The sequence below is a fragment of the Trachurus trachurus genome (genome assembly GCF_905171665.1).
Source record: "Trachurus trachurus genome assembly, chromosome: 8".
Classification (NCBI taxonomy): Eukaryota; Metazoa; Chordata; class Actinopteri; order Carangiformes; family Carangidae; genus Trachurus; species Trachurus trachurus.
In genome coordinates this window covers 4,337,501-4,354,881 of record NC_139905.1, presented here as the reverse complement: position 1 = coordinate 4,354,881, position 17,381 = coordinate 4,337,501, and the positions used below count along the sequence as shown (strand labels likewise).

At 40.7% G+C, this 17,381-nt stretch overlaps 2 protein-coding genes across 2 annotated transcripts in view; one reads left to right on the top strand and one right to left on the bottom strand.

Moving 5' to 3' along the window:
• Positions 1–1,002: 1,002 nt before the first annotated feature.
• Positions 1,003–9,588, top strand: tmem98 (transmembrane protein 98; the record flags this gene model as incomplete). The annotated part of the gene is made up of 6 exons (XM_083977439.1): positions 1,003–1,136; positions 4,760–4,891; positions 4,984–5,017; positions 6,771–6,886; positions 7,240–7,299; positions 9,384–9,588. Exons 1-6 carry the CDS (start codon positions 1,006–1,008, stop codon positions 9,586–9,588), a joined length of 678 nt encoding a protein of 225 aa, XP_083833565.1. The 5' UTR covers positions 1,003–1,005.
• Positions 9,589–14,040: 4,452 nt separating this feature from the next.
• Positions 14,041–17,381, bottom strand: part of svilc (supervillin c) — a gene marked incomplete at its 5' end in the record, with an annotated part of 39,761 nt that continues 36,420 nt past the window's right edge. The window contains 3 exons of the mRNA XM_083976956.1: positions 14,041–14,462; positions 15,708–15,863; positions 16,476–16,588. Of these exons, the coding sequence (XP_083833082.1) occupies positions 14,373–14,462; positions 15,708–15,863; positions 16,476–16,588 (359 nt within the window). The 3' untranslated portion in view covers positions 14,041–14,372. The remainder of the gene's footprint in view (positions 14,463–15,707; positions 15,864–16,475; positions 16,589–17,381) is intronic.

The following is a 17,381-nucleotide window of genomic DNA, read 5'->3' as shown; positions in this document are numbered from 1 at the left end:
TATTATGTAACTTAAATAAGTTTTAATATTTTTTCATGCGAGAAAGTAACTGTTGAGATCCCAAATATACGGCCAGTTTATCCAAATGACGACTGTTTAGCAGTTTGCTCCGACGTTTTTCAGAGAAGTGAAGCTCCGCAGCGACCAGGACATCACAGAGACAGCAGCCGGTCTGCAGAGCTGCTCGGCCGGCCAACCTCCGTCGTCATCCCGGGGGAGAAAACGATCGCTAATTAACTTACCCGCAGGTTTTTAGAGGTTAAATTAAATTAAAGGAGCAGCGCTGCCTCGGGTCTCTGGAGCCTACGGACAGAAACCACCACATTTACATCAATAAATAAATGTTTTACAATGAACCGATCAGTCTACATTAAGTTTTATTTTATCAAACTATATAACATAGTTACGGTACACGGCTACACTACCGTCTTTGGTTACGCTCTGGTTACGGTTAGACATCAGGGGCGCATTGCATTGTGGGATACAGTACGCAATGTAGACTGGTCAGATGCATACTGGAAATATTTTCCGAATCAGAATGACATTCGGGAACTTTTCGCATACTGCAGATTTTGCTTTTGTTTGCATACTGCATACTGCATACTGCATTTTGGCCAAATCAATACGTACTAGTAGTATAGTATGCGGTTTCGAATACAGCCTCTGACTTCTCTCTGAGGGAGCAGAGCTGCGTCGTGTTGCAACAGAAAACGGAAATGAGTGAATATGTGTAGCCTAAAGATGATGACGATGATGATGATGATGATGATGTCGTTGCTCTTCCCTGGTGTGGTGTCGTCCAATCAGAGTGAACCTACCAATTATTCTCTCCTCAGCAGATGAGCTCCCGCCCATAACTCTGCTGCTCGGACAATCAGCTGGATTCTGATTGGACTCCTCCTCCTCCTCCTCCTCCTCCTCTTCATCATCATCATCCTCCTCCTCTTCCTCTTGACGAGTCGCTGCCTGCCCACCGCCGCCGCCGCTGTGGGAGCCGGAGTCACCATGGAGACGGTGGTGATCGTGGCCATCGGGGTGTTGGCCACCATCTTCCTGGCCTCCTTCGTCGCCCTGGTGGTGGTGTGCAGACACCGCTACTGCCACCCGCACCACCTGCTGCACCACTTCGACTGCAAGTCAGTGCATCCACACACTCACAGTTTAAACCACTGCTGGCTTTAGAATAGAATAGAATAGAATAGAATAGAATAGAATAAGACTTTATTAGGGGGGGATTTAAAGCAGAAGTAAGCGATATTTTTGTGTTAATATAAGTCTTAAATAGTTATATCTTCTGACAGCAATCACTTATATAGAGTGTTTGGACCGAAACACGGGTCTGTCAGTCACTCTGCTCTGCTCTGAGCCGAGGAGAAAACTTTTCTCGTATCCTACAGTTTTTATCCAATGAGGAGAGAGAACGGCATAAAGGGCTGTGTGTACAGCCAAGGGATGCGCCTGAATGTGGTGACGTAGGGACGAGGACCAATAGATCCATGACGAGGGCGGGGGCTGCTAACTCCATTGGCTGACAAGAAGTTATGGTGCGTTCAAGGCAACCCGTAACTCGTGTTTTTCCGACCTGTGAAGTCGTACCAGTTCGATCTGGTACGAGTTCACGGGTCGGAAGTTACCAGTGGCCGTTATAGTGACTTTCACAGGTAAAACAGGTCGGAAAAACACGAGTTACGGGTTGCCTGGAACGCTACAAAGTCGTAAGTCGTGACTTGAAGCTGTAACTTACGGTTTCAAAAGCCTGCCTGGAACGCAGCATTAGCCAAAACCACCGGATCGCTTACTTCTGCTTTAAAGTGTCAGAGCGGCAGGAACACAAGATACAAAACAAAACACACAGTAAAGTTGTGGTATCAGTGTTCACATGTGCAATAATAACAATAAGTCTAATAAATATATAATAGATAATAAAAGATGAGTGATTTAGCTCCAGATGCAATCGATCAATTGATCAGTCTATCAAAATTTCAAACGAATCCAATACAATTTAAAGTGTTGCAGGCCAAAAGTTTGATTGAAAAACAAAAAGTCAAATCTTGGAGACCAATGCACACCGACTGCACCGTGACATATGAGGAGTTAAAATAATACAAGATCAAGAGTAAAAACAGAAACAATCAGTAAACTAACAATAAAAAATAAATAAAGCAACATAAAGAGAAGACATACTGATTATTAATCCCACACATGGGACATTTGGTTGTTTCAGCAGCATTTGAAAACATATAAGGTAAAAAAAAAAAAAAAAAAAAGTAGAAGAATATGCAAATATAGATATCAAAATTATACAGTTATGTACCAAAATGTTTCAGGAACATATAGTTATTTACAAAGTAATAAAGTATTGCACAGATGTGTTGAGTGTGGGGGTGTACAGCAGCAAGTTGTGTAGTCTGTACACAAAAATGGAACTGTTAGACATAAATAATAAATAAATACCAACTGTAAACTGTGTGACTGCAGCCTAAATAGTGGAATAGAAAAGAAATAAAATCTCAGACGTTGCATTTCCCTGTGACCCGGTCCGATCCCTTTGCAAACAGCCACAGAGTCACAGAGAAGGAAAAGTAAACAAGCTTCAATCTGCAGCGTCTGGAGGGTTTTACCTGCAGAGCTGGAAACACCTTCCACACACCTTCCACACACCTTCGACACACCCCCTCCTCCTCCTCCTCCTCCTCCTCCCCACTGTCTGACTCCTGCAGTCCAGTAGGCTATTACAGCTGCAGGCATCTGGACAGTAGAGAACCAATCACCTTGTAGAAAACCAGCATGAGAACAAAAGTTTCGCTACATAAATCAAATTTTTCATGTCGCTATATCACCGTTTAGACTAATCTGATGTTTGTAAAGTTTATAAAACCAATGATTGGACAAATATTACTATTTCTGTGTGCACATTTTTGTGATTTGTCTTGGTTATCAGAGATTAGCCGGGCTAACGGTTAGCTACCTGTTTAACTTTAATAACTCAGTGACTCAATAAACGCTCCATGAATTTTTTATTTTTTTTCCCCAGCGGATATCTGAGTTCCAACATGACTGAGCTAACTGGAGTAGTTTCATGTCGTGTCCCACAACGGGAGGGTTTTAACAGCTGACGTCCTGCTGTTAGCTTAGTTACCGCCATTAGCTTAGCTACCGTTAGCTGTCCCTGTCGGCTGCAACCACTGATGCTTTCTAGACGCTGTGATTCCCCCAAACTGAATAAATACAACACATAGCAACACAAAACACACACACAGAAATAGTAATGTTTCTTCAATCATTTCAGATTTGTCTAAACGGTGATAGTTACGTGAAAAACATGATAGGCTAGTACCCGGAAGTAGTTGTAAACAACAAGGGCAAGGCGGTTTGTTATATTTGGAGGTAGAGTTTTACAAATAAGTACATCTGCCTTTCTGCCTTTGTTTTATTTCCACCAGCTCTGCTTCTCTGTCCTAGTTTGACACTAAAACACTAAGTAGGCTACTGAAGGAGTTTAGTCTTGATTCATTATCTGAAGTGCATATGCAGCAGCATTCATCACTAGGCTACTTGTACCACATCCACCACTACAACTACGCCTGTGCAAAAAGAAAGAAAGCCCACACAAGAACTTATTTGAAGCTTTTATTTTAACCCATCCATCAATCAATCAGACTTTATTCTTCTGTGTGCAGCACTTTTCATAGAAACAATAAAACACAGAATAAAAGCGATAACAAAAAAAAAATCTAACGACTCCAAACTGCACAACAAAACAGTTAAATATATAAAAGAATATTAGAAATATAACTAATAAGAAGAAGGAGAAGAACAGGAACTGAGGAAGCTGTCATGAGTTTCATACATTTCCACAGAGGATATTTCAATCATCACAAGTGCAATAAAAAAAAAAGGACAAATGATGGTTTCTTCCTGTACCTGATGTGGCACTAATGAAATAATAGTAATTAATATTTAGACGGATGTTTCCTGCTGCTCTGCTAATTGTCTGACAAAGCTGCACCTCGTTGATTTACAATAATGTCATAATGATTGGTTTACAGTTGGTCTTATGATTATTATTGCCATGGACTGATAACAGGTTAGTGAAACATTATGGACATGATGCAGCTGATTAAATGTAGGAAGGTGAACTCTTAATTTAAAGGGATAGTTCACCCAAAAGGTGCAAATAGATACCACTTTTCTTCGTCCAAAAAGACACATCAAAAAAACATCCAAATAGCCTACCTCCATAGTGCTCGTCTGTAATGTCCCTCTTGTATTGAAGCCCCGACATGAGAAATTCTTCCGAAAAAAATTAAATAAGTCTATATTTTAAGCTTATTTGTAGCGGAAGCTCCCAGTGTCTCAGTTCACTGCTTTTCCTGTGTCAATGCAAATCTCGCACGATTTGCACCCAGTTCACGGGTCCGCAAATCGCGTGAGATTCCTGGGAGCTTCTGCTACAAACAAGCTTAAAATATAGACTTATTTAATTTTTTTCGGAACAATTTCTCATGTTGGGGCTTCAATACAAGATTGACATTACAGACGAGCAGTATGGAGGTATTTGGATGTTTTTTGGTGTGTCTTTTTGGACAAAGAAACTTCTCCCAGCCCTTAGTTGACATGAGAGTGAGTAGATAATGAGTGAAATTTGAATTTTGAGTGAACTATCCCTTTAACTTAATTCAAGCCCAAAAAAAGTCATTTTATCTCAGATATTGATCAATAACCATGTGTTGGTTATTGATTGTTACATGTGTGACAGACCGACAGTCGACCTGATCGGAGCCATGGAGACTCAGAGCGAGCTGTCGGAGCTGGAGCTGGACGACGTGGTCATCACCAACCCGCACATCGAGGCCATCCTGGAGAACGAGGACTGGATCGAAGACGCCTCGTACGTGCTTGTTTGTTTCTTTTGTTTTGTTGTTTGTGGAGTCGTCGTGTTTTTATCAGCAGCTAATTCTGTGACCTTTCCTCCTCTGACAGCGGTCTGGTCTCTCACTGCATCTCCATCCTGAAGGTAACAGAAGCTTTTCACAGAGATCTTGTTTAAAGACTCAGAGTTTCAGTCTGTTATAGCTGCCCTGTTCCTATTGATTCTTCTAAAGGGATAGTTCAACATTTTGGCAAATTGGCCCATTGCCATAATCCCTATAGTCATAGCAGTAGGTTCGTTAACCTTTAATTGTCGGTGCAAGCTATTTTTAGAACGGCGGAGCAGAGCTGTGAGCTGCTCAGAGCTACGCTACGGAGGCTCATTATGGGATTTCTTGGTTTCCCTCATCAAACTAATCAAATACACAATCCAACAACTCCACAACGCTCTGGTGGACAAGTTGTGACCTGCACATTCACCACGCTATGAGATAATAACACAACGTTACCACACAGAGTTGTTTTAGAGGGAAATGCAGAGACTGCTTGATGAAAAACTGTCCCTGAAGGCAACGTGCATCAGTGGTTTTGCATGAATTTCCCTCTAAAACAACTCTGTGTGGTAACGTTGTGTTATTATCTCATAGCGTGGTGAATGTGCAGCTCACAACTTGTCCACCAGAGCGTTGTGGAGTTGTTGGATTGTGTATTTGATGAGTTTGATGAGGGAAACCAAGAAATCCCATGAGCCTCTGTAGCGTAGCTCTGAGCAGCTCACGGCTCTGCTCCGCCGTTCTAAAAATAGCTTGCACCGACAATTAAAGGTTAACGAACCTACTGCTAAGACTATAAGGATTATGACAATGGGCCAATTTGCCAAAATGTTGAACTATCCCTTTAATAAATTAATTGTTTGGGCCATAAAGCATCAGAAAACGTGGTAGAAACATATTCATCATGACATGTGTTTTAGATTGAGATTGAGGAAATGCAACAACAACAGTACAAGAATATAAAGGTGTTGCAGCCTCCACACTGATCCACCTCCACCACTTAGGCTCAGTGATTCATCTTCTTCCATCACACACACACACACACACACACACACACACACACACACACACACACACACACACACACACACACACACACACACACACACACAGATATAGATTGATTCACACTGCTCTGCTCAGGTAGACACATAATGTATGTAACAGTATCACACAGGATTTCTATCATATCAAACATAGATGCAATAGATAGACCCAATACAAACTAACGTATAGGCTGCACTATATTACCACCTCTCATTCTGTACAACACTTCATTCTTGTTCCTTCATTTCATTTTTAATTCTAAGTAAAGTTTCCAAAAAAGAGAAATAACGATTGATTACGTAGAAATAGCCCGGAAATAACGGTCAATTTCAAGGACTTGGTGGAGAAACATTCTGGCCTTTCCCATAAAATTTAAAGCATGAAAATCATTTGTAATCTTTAGCCTTTATAAAAAAAAACATGACATTACTTTGAAATTTACTGTTTTTTCTTGACATTACTACACAATTAATAGTTATTTCTTGGCTATTTCCTGACATTATCACATAATTAACGGCCTGTAAATTAAAAGGGTTACAAAAGGGGTTTGTTTTTTTCATTGTTTAAGATCTGAAAGGTGTAGCTACTAATTAGCATTTTTTTTTTAAATATATATATTTAAACACAGGACATTATATGAACAATGACATGTATACAGTTATCTCCATTAGTACCAAACCTTGGAAAGAAAAGTCACACCTCCTCCTCTGTTAATTCAAATACCAGAAAATGACTTATTATTATCATTAATTAATCAGCGACTTGTGTCTCCACACACACACACATACACACACACAGATCTGCCACACTTTGACGGAGAAGCTGGTTGCCTTGACGATGGGCTCGGGGGCAAAGGTCAAAGCCCCAGCGAGCCTGAGTGACATCATAACGGTGGCCAAACGCATCAGCCCGAGGTAATTAAAACAACACTAACAGGCAGAAACACTGTTCAATATTGAGATTTGGGGCTATTTTTCTTCCTTAACATGTATTCTTTAATAAAAGTCCAAAGAAATGGTAGAAAATCCACATTAAGTTGGTTATTTTACTTCATTTTGTCTCTTTTGTCAGTAGATTTCTCTTAGATTCACCAGAAGTTTACATGCTACTGTAACATATTGTGACATTTGTCTTAATGTAAGTGATAAATGTAGGAAATTTCATGGTGATAGCTGTTAGTTAACCCTTAATAACCCCTTAATAAAAGAATAACAACAACACTATGACCTCTAACCTCTCCGACCTCTCTGTCGTCTCTGTCCCTCAGGGTGGACGACGTGGTCAGGTCCATGTATCCTCCTCTGGACCCAATCCTCCTGGACGCCAGGTGATCAATAATGCTCTGTGTTTTTCTGCTCTTTGACAGTTTAATGCACAGATACTGATGGATTAGAGACGTGAGGCAGCACTAATGTAATAATCTGAGATAAACAGACACACATGGAATACAAATACACGGCAAAGTGATGCTGCCACAAGGAAAATATTATAATTAGAAAAGTAAAGCCATTTTTCACCATTTTCTCAAAATGACCTGCATGCAAATATAACATATTATGAGTATTTATTACATTTACTAGTATGACATGCAGATGCAGATATGTGCTATGATATATTTTAATTCTTCTGCAAAAGGTAGACAAGCTGCCAGACAAATAAATTTCCCTTTAGGGGTTAATAAAGTCATTCTTATCTCATCTTATCTTTATCTTTTCTTATGTCTAATCCATACAAATATGTATGTTTATGTTTATATTGAAGACATTATGTATGTCACATAATTATATATCCATCTAAAGGCCTGTCAATATGTGTTGACATTATAAACGGTGGGTTCAATAGTCTGAGACCAGTTTACCAGGATGTAAATATACTTTACGTCAACATTAATGTAGACATTAAAATAAAAACACACAGTATATACAGGTACTGTATACAATATTTGCTTTTTTTAAAAATAAATTTGCAAACATAAAGTAAATACGTTTAATTTAACATATTGTTAACATATGTAGTAGTTTATAAACACAGTTAAAGATGTTTTACTCATCACTGATAAGCACTAACTGTATTTATATACTACATATTATTGAGTATTCATGCGTTTTAATTAAAGGGACAACGAGGAGTTTCTCCGTCGGCAGAACGAAAAATTCCGCGACAATAAAAAAGTCTCACGTTAATGTGGATGAATCTACGTTACCACTTGTTAATGGCTCCATTTTCTATAAATCTATGGTTTTGTCTCTATGGTTATTTTGTTATTATTAGTGGTGGTGGAAATGCTGGTCGAGCCGACCAGCGTTTCTTTACTTTCGGTTTCGTGGCGAGTCATGAGAATAACGCCGCCGAATCTCCGTTTATGGTGGGAACTACGACGGTATGTGATCGTCTTCAACCTCTGACTTTAATTCTTGATGAATGAAAACATGAATCTGTCTTGCGCCGGTCAAAGAATTTCACGGTGCGCGCGCAGAGGCTCATGGGAAATGTAGTATGAGAACACTTCGCTACGCTACGCTTTCCAAAACTCCTCGTTGTCCCTTTAAGAATTCAGTATTTATTCATGCTCAACTAATGCTTAAAGCAGAAGTAAGTGATATATTTGTGTTAATATAAGTCTTAAATAGTTATATCTTCCGACAGCAATCACTTACATAGAGTGTTTGGACTGAAACACGGGTCTGTCAGTCACTCTGCTCTGCTCTGAGCCGAAGAGAAAACATTTATCGTATCCTACAGTTTTTATCCAATGAGGAGAGAGAACGGCATGCAGGGCTGTGTGTGCAGCCAAGGAACGCCGTGAATGTGGCGACGTAGGGACGAGGACTGTTATGGTGCGTTCAAGGAAACTCGTATTTTTCCGACCGTGAAGTGGTACCAGTTCGATCTGGTACGAGTTCACCGGTCGGAAGTTACGAGTGGCCGTTATAGTGACTTTCACCGGTAAAACAGGTCGGAAAAACACGAGTGGGTTGCCTGGAACGCTACAAAGTCGTAAGTTGTGACTTGAAGCTGTAATTTACGATTTCAAAAGCCTGCCTGGAACGCAGCATTAGCGAAAACGACCGGATCACTCACTTCTGCTTTAATAGTGTGTACTTGTTATAAAGTGTAACCATATTTGCATTGGACATTTTAAGCTTATGAAAAAGGCATCAGTCTATAATGAAAAGTCTCAATACAGATAGTTGTATTTCTTCTTTTATTGCAATAGCTTTCTGTATGGTATGTTATAAATTGTTATATCTTCATATATCCATTTGTCATACATCAGATTTCAGTTATTTATTTATTTTAAATGAATGAGTGTTTTCCCTGCAGAAGCCAGGGCGGCCGGTGAAAGCTTGTTAACAGAAACCTGTCTGTGTGTGTTCATCTCTCTGTCTCTCTCTCTCTCTCGGTCCTCAGGGCCACGGCGCTGCTGCTGTCCGTCAGCCACCTGGTGCTGGTCACCCGCAACGCCTGTCACATGTCCGGCAGCTTGGACTGGATCGACCAGTCGCTGCACGCCGCCGAGGACCACATGGTGGTGCTGCGCGAGGCGGCGCTGGCCTCCGAGCCGGAGCGCTGCATTCCCCCCGTAGCCGAGCTGCAGAGGGAGCAGGCCATCTAGGAGGAGGAGGAGGAGGAGGAGGAGGAGGAGGAGGAGGAGGAAGATCCTGTTCCCAGTCGACACTCAACAGGCACATATCCTGTCAGATGCTGAAAAGGCTTCTCACACTCATCGCCCGGTCCAAATGAATAATAAGGACCTTTTTGATCTGACTCTGCTTCCCGTTAAAAAGAAAAAAAGAGAAAAAATACGATAAACAACCTTAGAGAATATAAAAAAAATATAAATATATTACTTTTTTTCATCCTATTTGCAACAAGGAGCTCTGGAGAATTCCCTGCATTCACTTCAGCTGCTTAGTAATTGCTGTAAAGTAGATGTCACACATTCACATGAACAAGACGTGTGTGTGTCTATGTGTGTGTGTGTGTGCAGCAGATGTTCTTATAGTGTTGAAGCTGCTGCCTGCGAGTCAGAAGAAAAAAAGGGCCTTTTCACGAATATTTCTTCTTGAGTGCACCATCGCCCGGCGGTGGGCCTAAATCCAATCTCCCCGGCAGCGCGGCGCAGTCACATGGAGGCTTAGTCAGCTAATCCGTTCTGAGGAAAATAACACCCAGTTAGTCAGAGAGCTGCGACTCCGCCGACCAGGGGACTTTATTTTATTTAACCATATAAGGGGCAGGGGAGGTCAACGTGACTCGTGGTGGACATTGGGGGGGAAACATCCTGCTGTGACGCTCTTAAAGAGAAAGTTCAACATTTTGGCAAATTGGCCATATCCAGAGGATTTGTACTTTACTTGAGTATTAGATTTCTTTGGTACTTATTACTCTTACTTGAATACATTTCCAAGACAAATATTTTTACTTTTACTGGAGTTCATTTCTAGGAAGGCTGAAAAGTACTCGTTACTTTCAGGTCTTTTTCTAAAATCCTATTGGACACAAGCTGTGTTTGTCAGAGAAGGAAACCCTAACCCCTAAAAGCAGCACATCAGTGCAGCTGCTTTCAAAGAGTTCATTCTCACAAACAAGAGTTAAAAGTTCCTTACATTCATTTAGAAAAAAATTAGAGTAATTCATTGATGTGTAAAATAAGAAATTTACTCTTACTCTTACTTTTACTTAAAGTACATTTAAAAGCATGTACTTTTGGATACTTAAAGCAGAAGTAAGTGGTCCGGTCGTTTTCGCTAATGCTGCGTTCCAGGCAGGCTTTTGAAATCGTAAATTACAGCTTCAAGTCACAACTTACGACTTTGTAGCGTTCCAGGCAACCCACTCGTGTTTTTCCGACCTGTTTTACCGGTGAAAGTCACTATAACGGCCACTCGTAACTTCCGACCGGTGAACTCGTACCAGATCGAACTGGTACCACTTCACGGTCGGAAAAATACGAGTTTCCTTGAACGCACCATAACAGTCCTCGTCGCTACGTCACCACATTCACGGCGTTCCTTGGCTGCACACACAGCCCTGCATGCCGTTCTCTCTCCTCATTGGATAAAAACTGTAGGATACGATAAATGTTTTCTCCTCGGCTCAGAGCAGAGCAGAGGGACTGACAGACCCGTGTTTCAGTCCAAACACTCTATGTAAGTGATTGCTGTTGGAAGATATAACTATTTAAGACTTATATTAACACAAATATATCACTCACTTCTGCTTTAAGTACCTTTAAAAGCAAGTACTTTTTATTCTTACTGGAGTAACATGTCGACTGAGCTACTTTTACTTGTAACAGAGTCAATTTTGACCAGTAGTATTTGTACTCTTACTCAAGTACTGGGGTGGAGTACTCTGTCCATCTCTGTTTGTTACCTTTAATTGTCGGTGCAAGCTGTTTTTAGAACGGCGGAGCAGAGCGGCGAGCTGCTCAGAGCTACGCTACGGAGGCTACGAGGCTGACAGACCCGTGTTTCAGACCAAACACTCTATAGAAGTGATTGCTGTCGGAAGATATAACTATTTAAGACTTATAATAACACAAACATTCCACTTACTTCTGCTTTAATTAAAGGTTAAAATCTTGCATAGTTCCCCTTTATCAGCCCAGATATTGACTAAATAGCTGAGATCTGGTATCGGATAATGAGTCTGATCCATGACGCCGATCAATTCACTTCAATTCCAGACAACAAACACAGAGCAACAACGTTTTATAAAGTTAGAAAAGTCACATTTAAGTCACGCCTGATGCCTTCACTGTCCTCCACATGGCAACGTGTACAGGTGTACAGGTGTGTTCAATCAGCCGTGGTATATCGGTATTGACAAAGCTGCATCAGTCCATCCCTAATTGTCACTATGGTGATCGATTCTCTTCCTCTGTGGTTTGTTTTCATGATCACAGCTGCTGTGGACGCTCGCTGTTTAAAAAAAAAAAAAAAAAAGTTGCATTCAAATTCAGCTGTATCCTACGGTGGCCCTGAGGGCTCAACAACACACCAGAAAGAAAACACATGACACATGCAAAAACACAACCGCATGACTAATTCAAAAAAAAAAATTCTCTGGAGCTTGTGTGTCGTCACATTCATGAAATTGTTTTTCTGAACTTGTAGCACGTTTGTGTGTCTGTGCATGTGTTGTTTTTGGAGCTTTTGGGCCACCGTAGTAGTCGTAGTAGTAGAAAAAGAAGAAACTGGATCATCTACCAGTTATTTTTAATGATTTCTCCCACCTCAGAGCTGCTGAGTCTGAGGTCACAGCAGCGTGCGCTCGTGTTTCAACGTTGTGTTGATTGAGCTGAAGCTGAATTTGCGTGTTTTTGTCGTAGTTGTTGTTGTAGTTGTAGTTGTTGTGGAGCACCACGGGGACGTTACTGGAGCATGTCTACCTGCCTCCTCATGCATAGCTAACAGAGAATCCCCACAGAGCCCTAATAAGGCTGCAGCCTCAACACACACACACACACACACACTGACTGCACAGACCTTTACACACTCAACACACACACACACACATCATACAGTGCTGTGAAAAAGTATTTGCCCCCATTGATGTCAGTGGTGTTGTGTTTCCATCTGTTCTTCAGTTTCTGTATTTGTGACATGATGTGTTGTTGCTGTTTGAGATCTCTGAGTGGTTTATCACAGTCCATGCTGCGTTCAAGACGACTCGGAAACTTGGGAATCTCACAGATTAACCACAAAAACATGTTGGACCGGGACAAACGTTGCATTCAAAAGTGCTTCACTTAACAACTTAAATAAAAGAAGCATTTTAAAATAATGACATAGATCATTTAAAATCGAAGAGAAATAACAACATGAATTTACTATCAGTAGCTTCATAATGTTTTAATGTATTTTGGCTTATAAAAAGCATTTTAATCGATGTTTTACCATGTGGTTGTCAGATAAAATGATTCTCGTAGCAGTCGGGGAAGATCTCTTTTTTTCTCCGACATGAGGTGGCGTTCAATTGCACTTTTTCAAGCTAGGAGTTCAGAAAAACCAGAGTTCCGATTTGTCTTGAATGCAGCATTAGTTAATGATTGAACAGAGGGGAGGAGGGGGGTCCAGGGACTTTTTCTCCCTTAATCATCATTTACTGTAAAGGGATAGTTCAACATTTTGGCAAATTGGCCCATTGCCATAATCCCTATAGTCATAGCAGTAGGTTTGTTACCTTTAATTGTCGGTGCAAGCTATTTTTAGAACGGCGGAGCAGAGCCGTGAGCTGCTCAGAGCTACGCTACGGAGGCTCATTATGGGATTTCTTGGTTTCTCTCATCAAACTCATCAAATACACAATCCAACAACTCCACAACGCTCTGGTGGACAAGTTGTGACCTGCACATTCACCACGCTATGAGATAATAACATAACGTTACCAGACAGAGTTGTTTTAGAGGGAAATGCAGAGACTTCTTGATGAAAAACTGTCCCTGAAGGCAACGCGCATCAGCGGTTTTGCATGAATTTCCCCCTAAAACAACTCTGTCTGGTAACGTTGTGTTATTATCTCATAGCGTGGTGAATGTGCAGGTCACAACTTGTCCACCAGAGCGTTTTGGAGTTGTTGGATTGTGTATTTGATGAGTTTGATGAGGGAAACCAAGAAATCCCATGAGCCTCCGTAGCGTAGCTCTGAGCAGCTCACGGCTCTGCTCCGCCGTTCTAAAAACAGCTTGCACCGACAATTAAAGGTAACGAACCTACTGCTGTGACTATAGGGATTATGGCAATGGGCCAATTTGACAAAATGTTGAACTATCGCTTTAAAAACTGTATTTTATATTCACTTGGGTTATATCTTTGTCTACGTGTGATGATGACGGGGTAAATCCTTTTCCACAGCTCTGAAGGTCACACTTTGTTTTAATAAAGAAGCAGCAAAAAGAAGAAGAGTTTGGATGTTGGAGAAACGTAGAAAGTGGTTCGCTGTTTGTTTTTTTTGGTTTACATTGTTTATTATTAGCATCGATCTTTTTTTTTGTAAGCACTCTTGTGTTTCTCATCCTTATCCCACAGTTTGTTACTAAGTCCTTTTACTCCCACACACCTTCTCTCTTTCTCTCTCTCTTTTTTTTTATCTTTCATTGATTTATTTGTACAGATAAAATGAAGTTTCATAGGAAAATGTGTTTTTTTTTTTTGTTTTGTTTTGTTTTTTTTGCTCTGGACAATAGCTACAGAGAAAAAAAAAAATCCATGTCCGATAAAAAGTCCACACACCGTACTAATTTGACATAAATAAAAGTGAATTTTTCTTTCTTTCTTCTTTTTATTACGCTCCGAGTCCTTTTTTTGTGCAACAACACGGGGCCGGGGCCGGGGCTCACGTCCTCGCCGGTGTCTCTGTGGACGACGAGGAGGACGAGGAAGTTCCCGCTCCTCAGCAGAGCAGCCCTTTGCTTTTCTTCAGATCCACCTGCTTCCAGCTGGGCAGCGAGGCGTACTCGTCTCTCTTCATCTCCAGAATAGTCTGAAACATCATTGTAGTTTGATAAACTGTGTTAATAATAATAAAAAACAATCCAAAACTAATCAGAAGTGATCAGTAGAATATACACTACTCACAAAAAGTTAGGGATATTTGGCTTTCGGGTGAAATTTATGGAGAATGTGAAAAGTTAAAAGTGAAAGTAGAGCATTTCAGTAGAAGTATGCACTGGTTATTTCCTCATCTCAAACAATTTATTGAAACAAAAGCCAACAACAGTGGTGGGTAGCTACACCACAACAAAAAATGTCTCAATAACTTGTCATGTGCCCTTGAGCTTCAGTTACAGCTTGACAACGACGTCTCATGCTGTCCACAGGTGGACTACTTGTCTGCTGAGACGTCCCACTCTTCTTGAAGGACAACCAAAGGTCATTGAGGTTCTTGGTTATAGAGTTACCAGCCTCTACACGGCTGATTGATGGAACAATTGATCAGTCGTTAGGTATTGTCTTGGTCTCATTATGTTAAAATGTGAACAGCATGAGCATGAGGACGACTGTTTAAACCAGTTCTAATTGAACCAGGACATGTATTGGTTGATTCATGGATCAAACACCTGTTGTGAATTTTGCCGTTAAGCTCCTTGTCAGAGAATAGAAACTTGTGCAGAAATGACTGAAACATTGAACAGTTGGACATGTGCATTCAAAAGTTTAGAGAAGGTCACATTAAGTTCACCTGTAAAGGTTAGAATGCATTTTAGCTTCATCCTGAAATTTCACCTGAAAGCCGAATATCCCTAACTTTTTGCGAGTAGTGTATATACACAGAGTTTACAGTTTTTTACAACACCTGAGTTACGTGTAATATATAGATGGAATCAGTTGTGATTGATGTATTTGCATGAGCTCAATCAACTGTTTTTTTCAAAAGCAATGAAACAAAATACAGAATATGTTTCAATCTACAATATGAACTGCTGGTCACTTGGTTTGAACATGAGGTTTTCTGTTTTGACAAACACTGTGAAAGCAATTGAACATTTAGCAGTTAACATCGACTGTTTTGGTTTTAGTTGAGCTTAAAACATATTTTAAATGTGTAAAATGTGCAATATTTTGTGTCAAAAGAACAAGAAATGTGTTCATTGTTCACCACACACAGGCTGATGTTGAAAAAGTGAAACTGTAATGGACCAAACATGAGGAAGGAAGTGTTTCTATGTGTTAGAGCTGGTGAGCGCTGCCCCCTGCTGGTCGACATGCCACACTGCACCGTGTTTACCTGGAAGTCGTGGTCGGACAGGTAGAGCTCCAGCTGCTGGGGGTCCACCCCGTCAGGGAGGGGGCTCCGCAGCAGCTCCTCCAGGGGGAACTGGGTCTTCATGAGCTGGGCCAGGGCGTCCTGCACCAAGGTCAGCTTCAGCCTCCCCGAGTCGGCCTGCAGCACACACACCGACACACCGACACCTCATCACATCGGCTCTGACTGAACCTCTGACTCCTCCCATCGTCCACTCAGAGTTTAATGACCGTCCTCATGAATGAATGAGTTTATTTCTGTACATTTCAAGGCACTGAAAGGCTGTAGATAGAGGCGGAGCTTATCTACACCTCCCCAGGGTTATTATAGTTCATTAAAACTAAGACTAGCAGTGAAACAATAATGTAGTAAACTGAAATAAAAATAAAAACAACAATTTTTACAAAAACGAGAACTAAATAAAAACTACAGTGAGTTACTACAATTAAAAAACACACATTTCAGCCTTTTATGGTAGAAAAGTGTGATCTGAGTATTTAGTTTTTTATCTGCCTCTTTTTAAAAAAGCTATATAAATAAAGTTTTATTTCCATTATTACATTATTATACTCCTTACATCAGCTATTAGAAGTATTGATAGTGATTAGAGAGATCGGTCAGATTGTGTCTCACTCATTTAAAACGTCTGAGGGTAAATACATTTAGATATTCTTCTTCTAAAACTACTCATGACTATGTGAAATGTTGCTTGTAGATATTACTTCAACTATTTGCATATTGTTACTGTACCTGTGTGTGGGGTCCGGGGCTCCTCTCCCAGCGGGGGAAGACGTTGGTGAAGGTGAGAGGTTCACTCCCCTCCAGGACCAGGTAGGCCTGAGGAGGACGTCTGGGGTTCATCTCTGCAGGAGGAGGTTAGAAGTTAGAGACTCGGCACAACCACAACCAGCACTTTATGCTGTATAGATAGGGTGTACAGTTATATAAATATCTATTTTTCTTTTATAAAGAAGCATTTTATGGAGCTAATTTATTCCCTCGTTCTGGAAAAGATGTACTGGCGTGGGCGGAGTCGTGTTTTGTTTTTTCTCTGGAGAGAATCGTTCACTTTTTTTTACTCTTTTGGAAAACGGCGCTGGTGGTGGCCACTCAGAAAATTCAATATGGCGATCTCCAATCAGTTCATGTTGGTCTAAAGTATTTTATGAGTCTCACATTTCATTATTATAAGTGATGTTTTTGTCGTAACAGCTATGTGAAGTGTTGTATTGGACGCCGTGCATTATGGCCACCGTGAAACCAGTTAATAACTCATGATCTATGAAACATAGAAACACAGTTTTTTAGTTCTTTACAAAGGTTTTTGGGAGTTTAGATCCCAACAGACCTGTTAGTTTTCTTGTCAGAGCAGAACTTAGTAGGTGCAGGGGCTGGTTTTAAAAGAACGAATCCCAAAAAACCTGCGTATAGAACCAAAAACTTTTCGTTTCATAGATCATGAGATATTCCTACTGGTTTCACGGCGGCCATCTTGCACGCCATCTTCACAGCTGTTATGACAAAAACAACACTTAGTTATAATGATGAAACGTGAGATTCATAAAATACTTTAGACCAAAATGAAGTGAATTTGATAATTACATGGTACAATACCTGGAAGCCATCTGGAAAAATGGCCAGCGCCTAGTATTAATA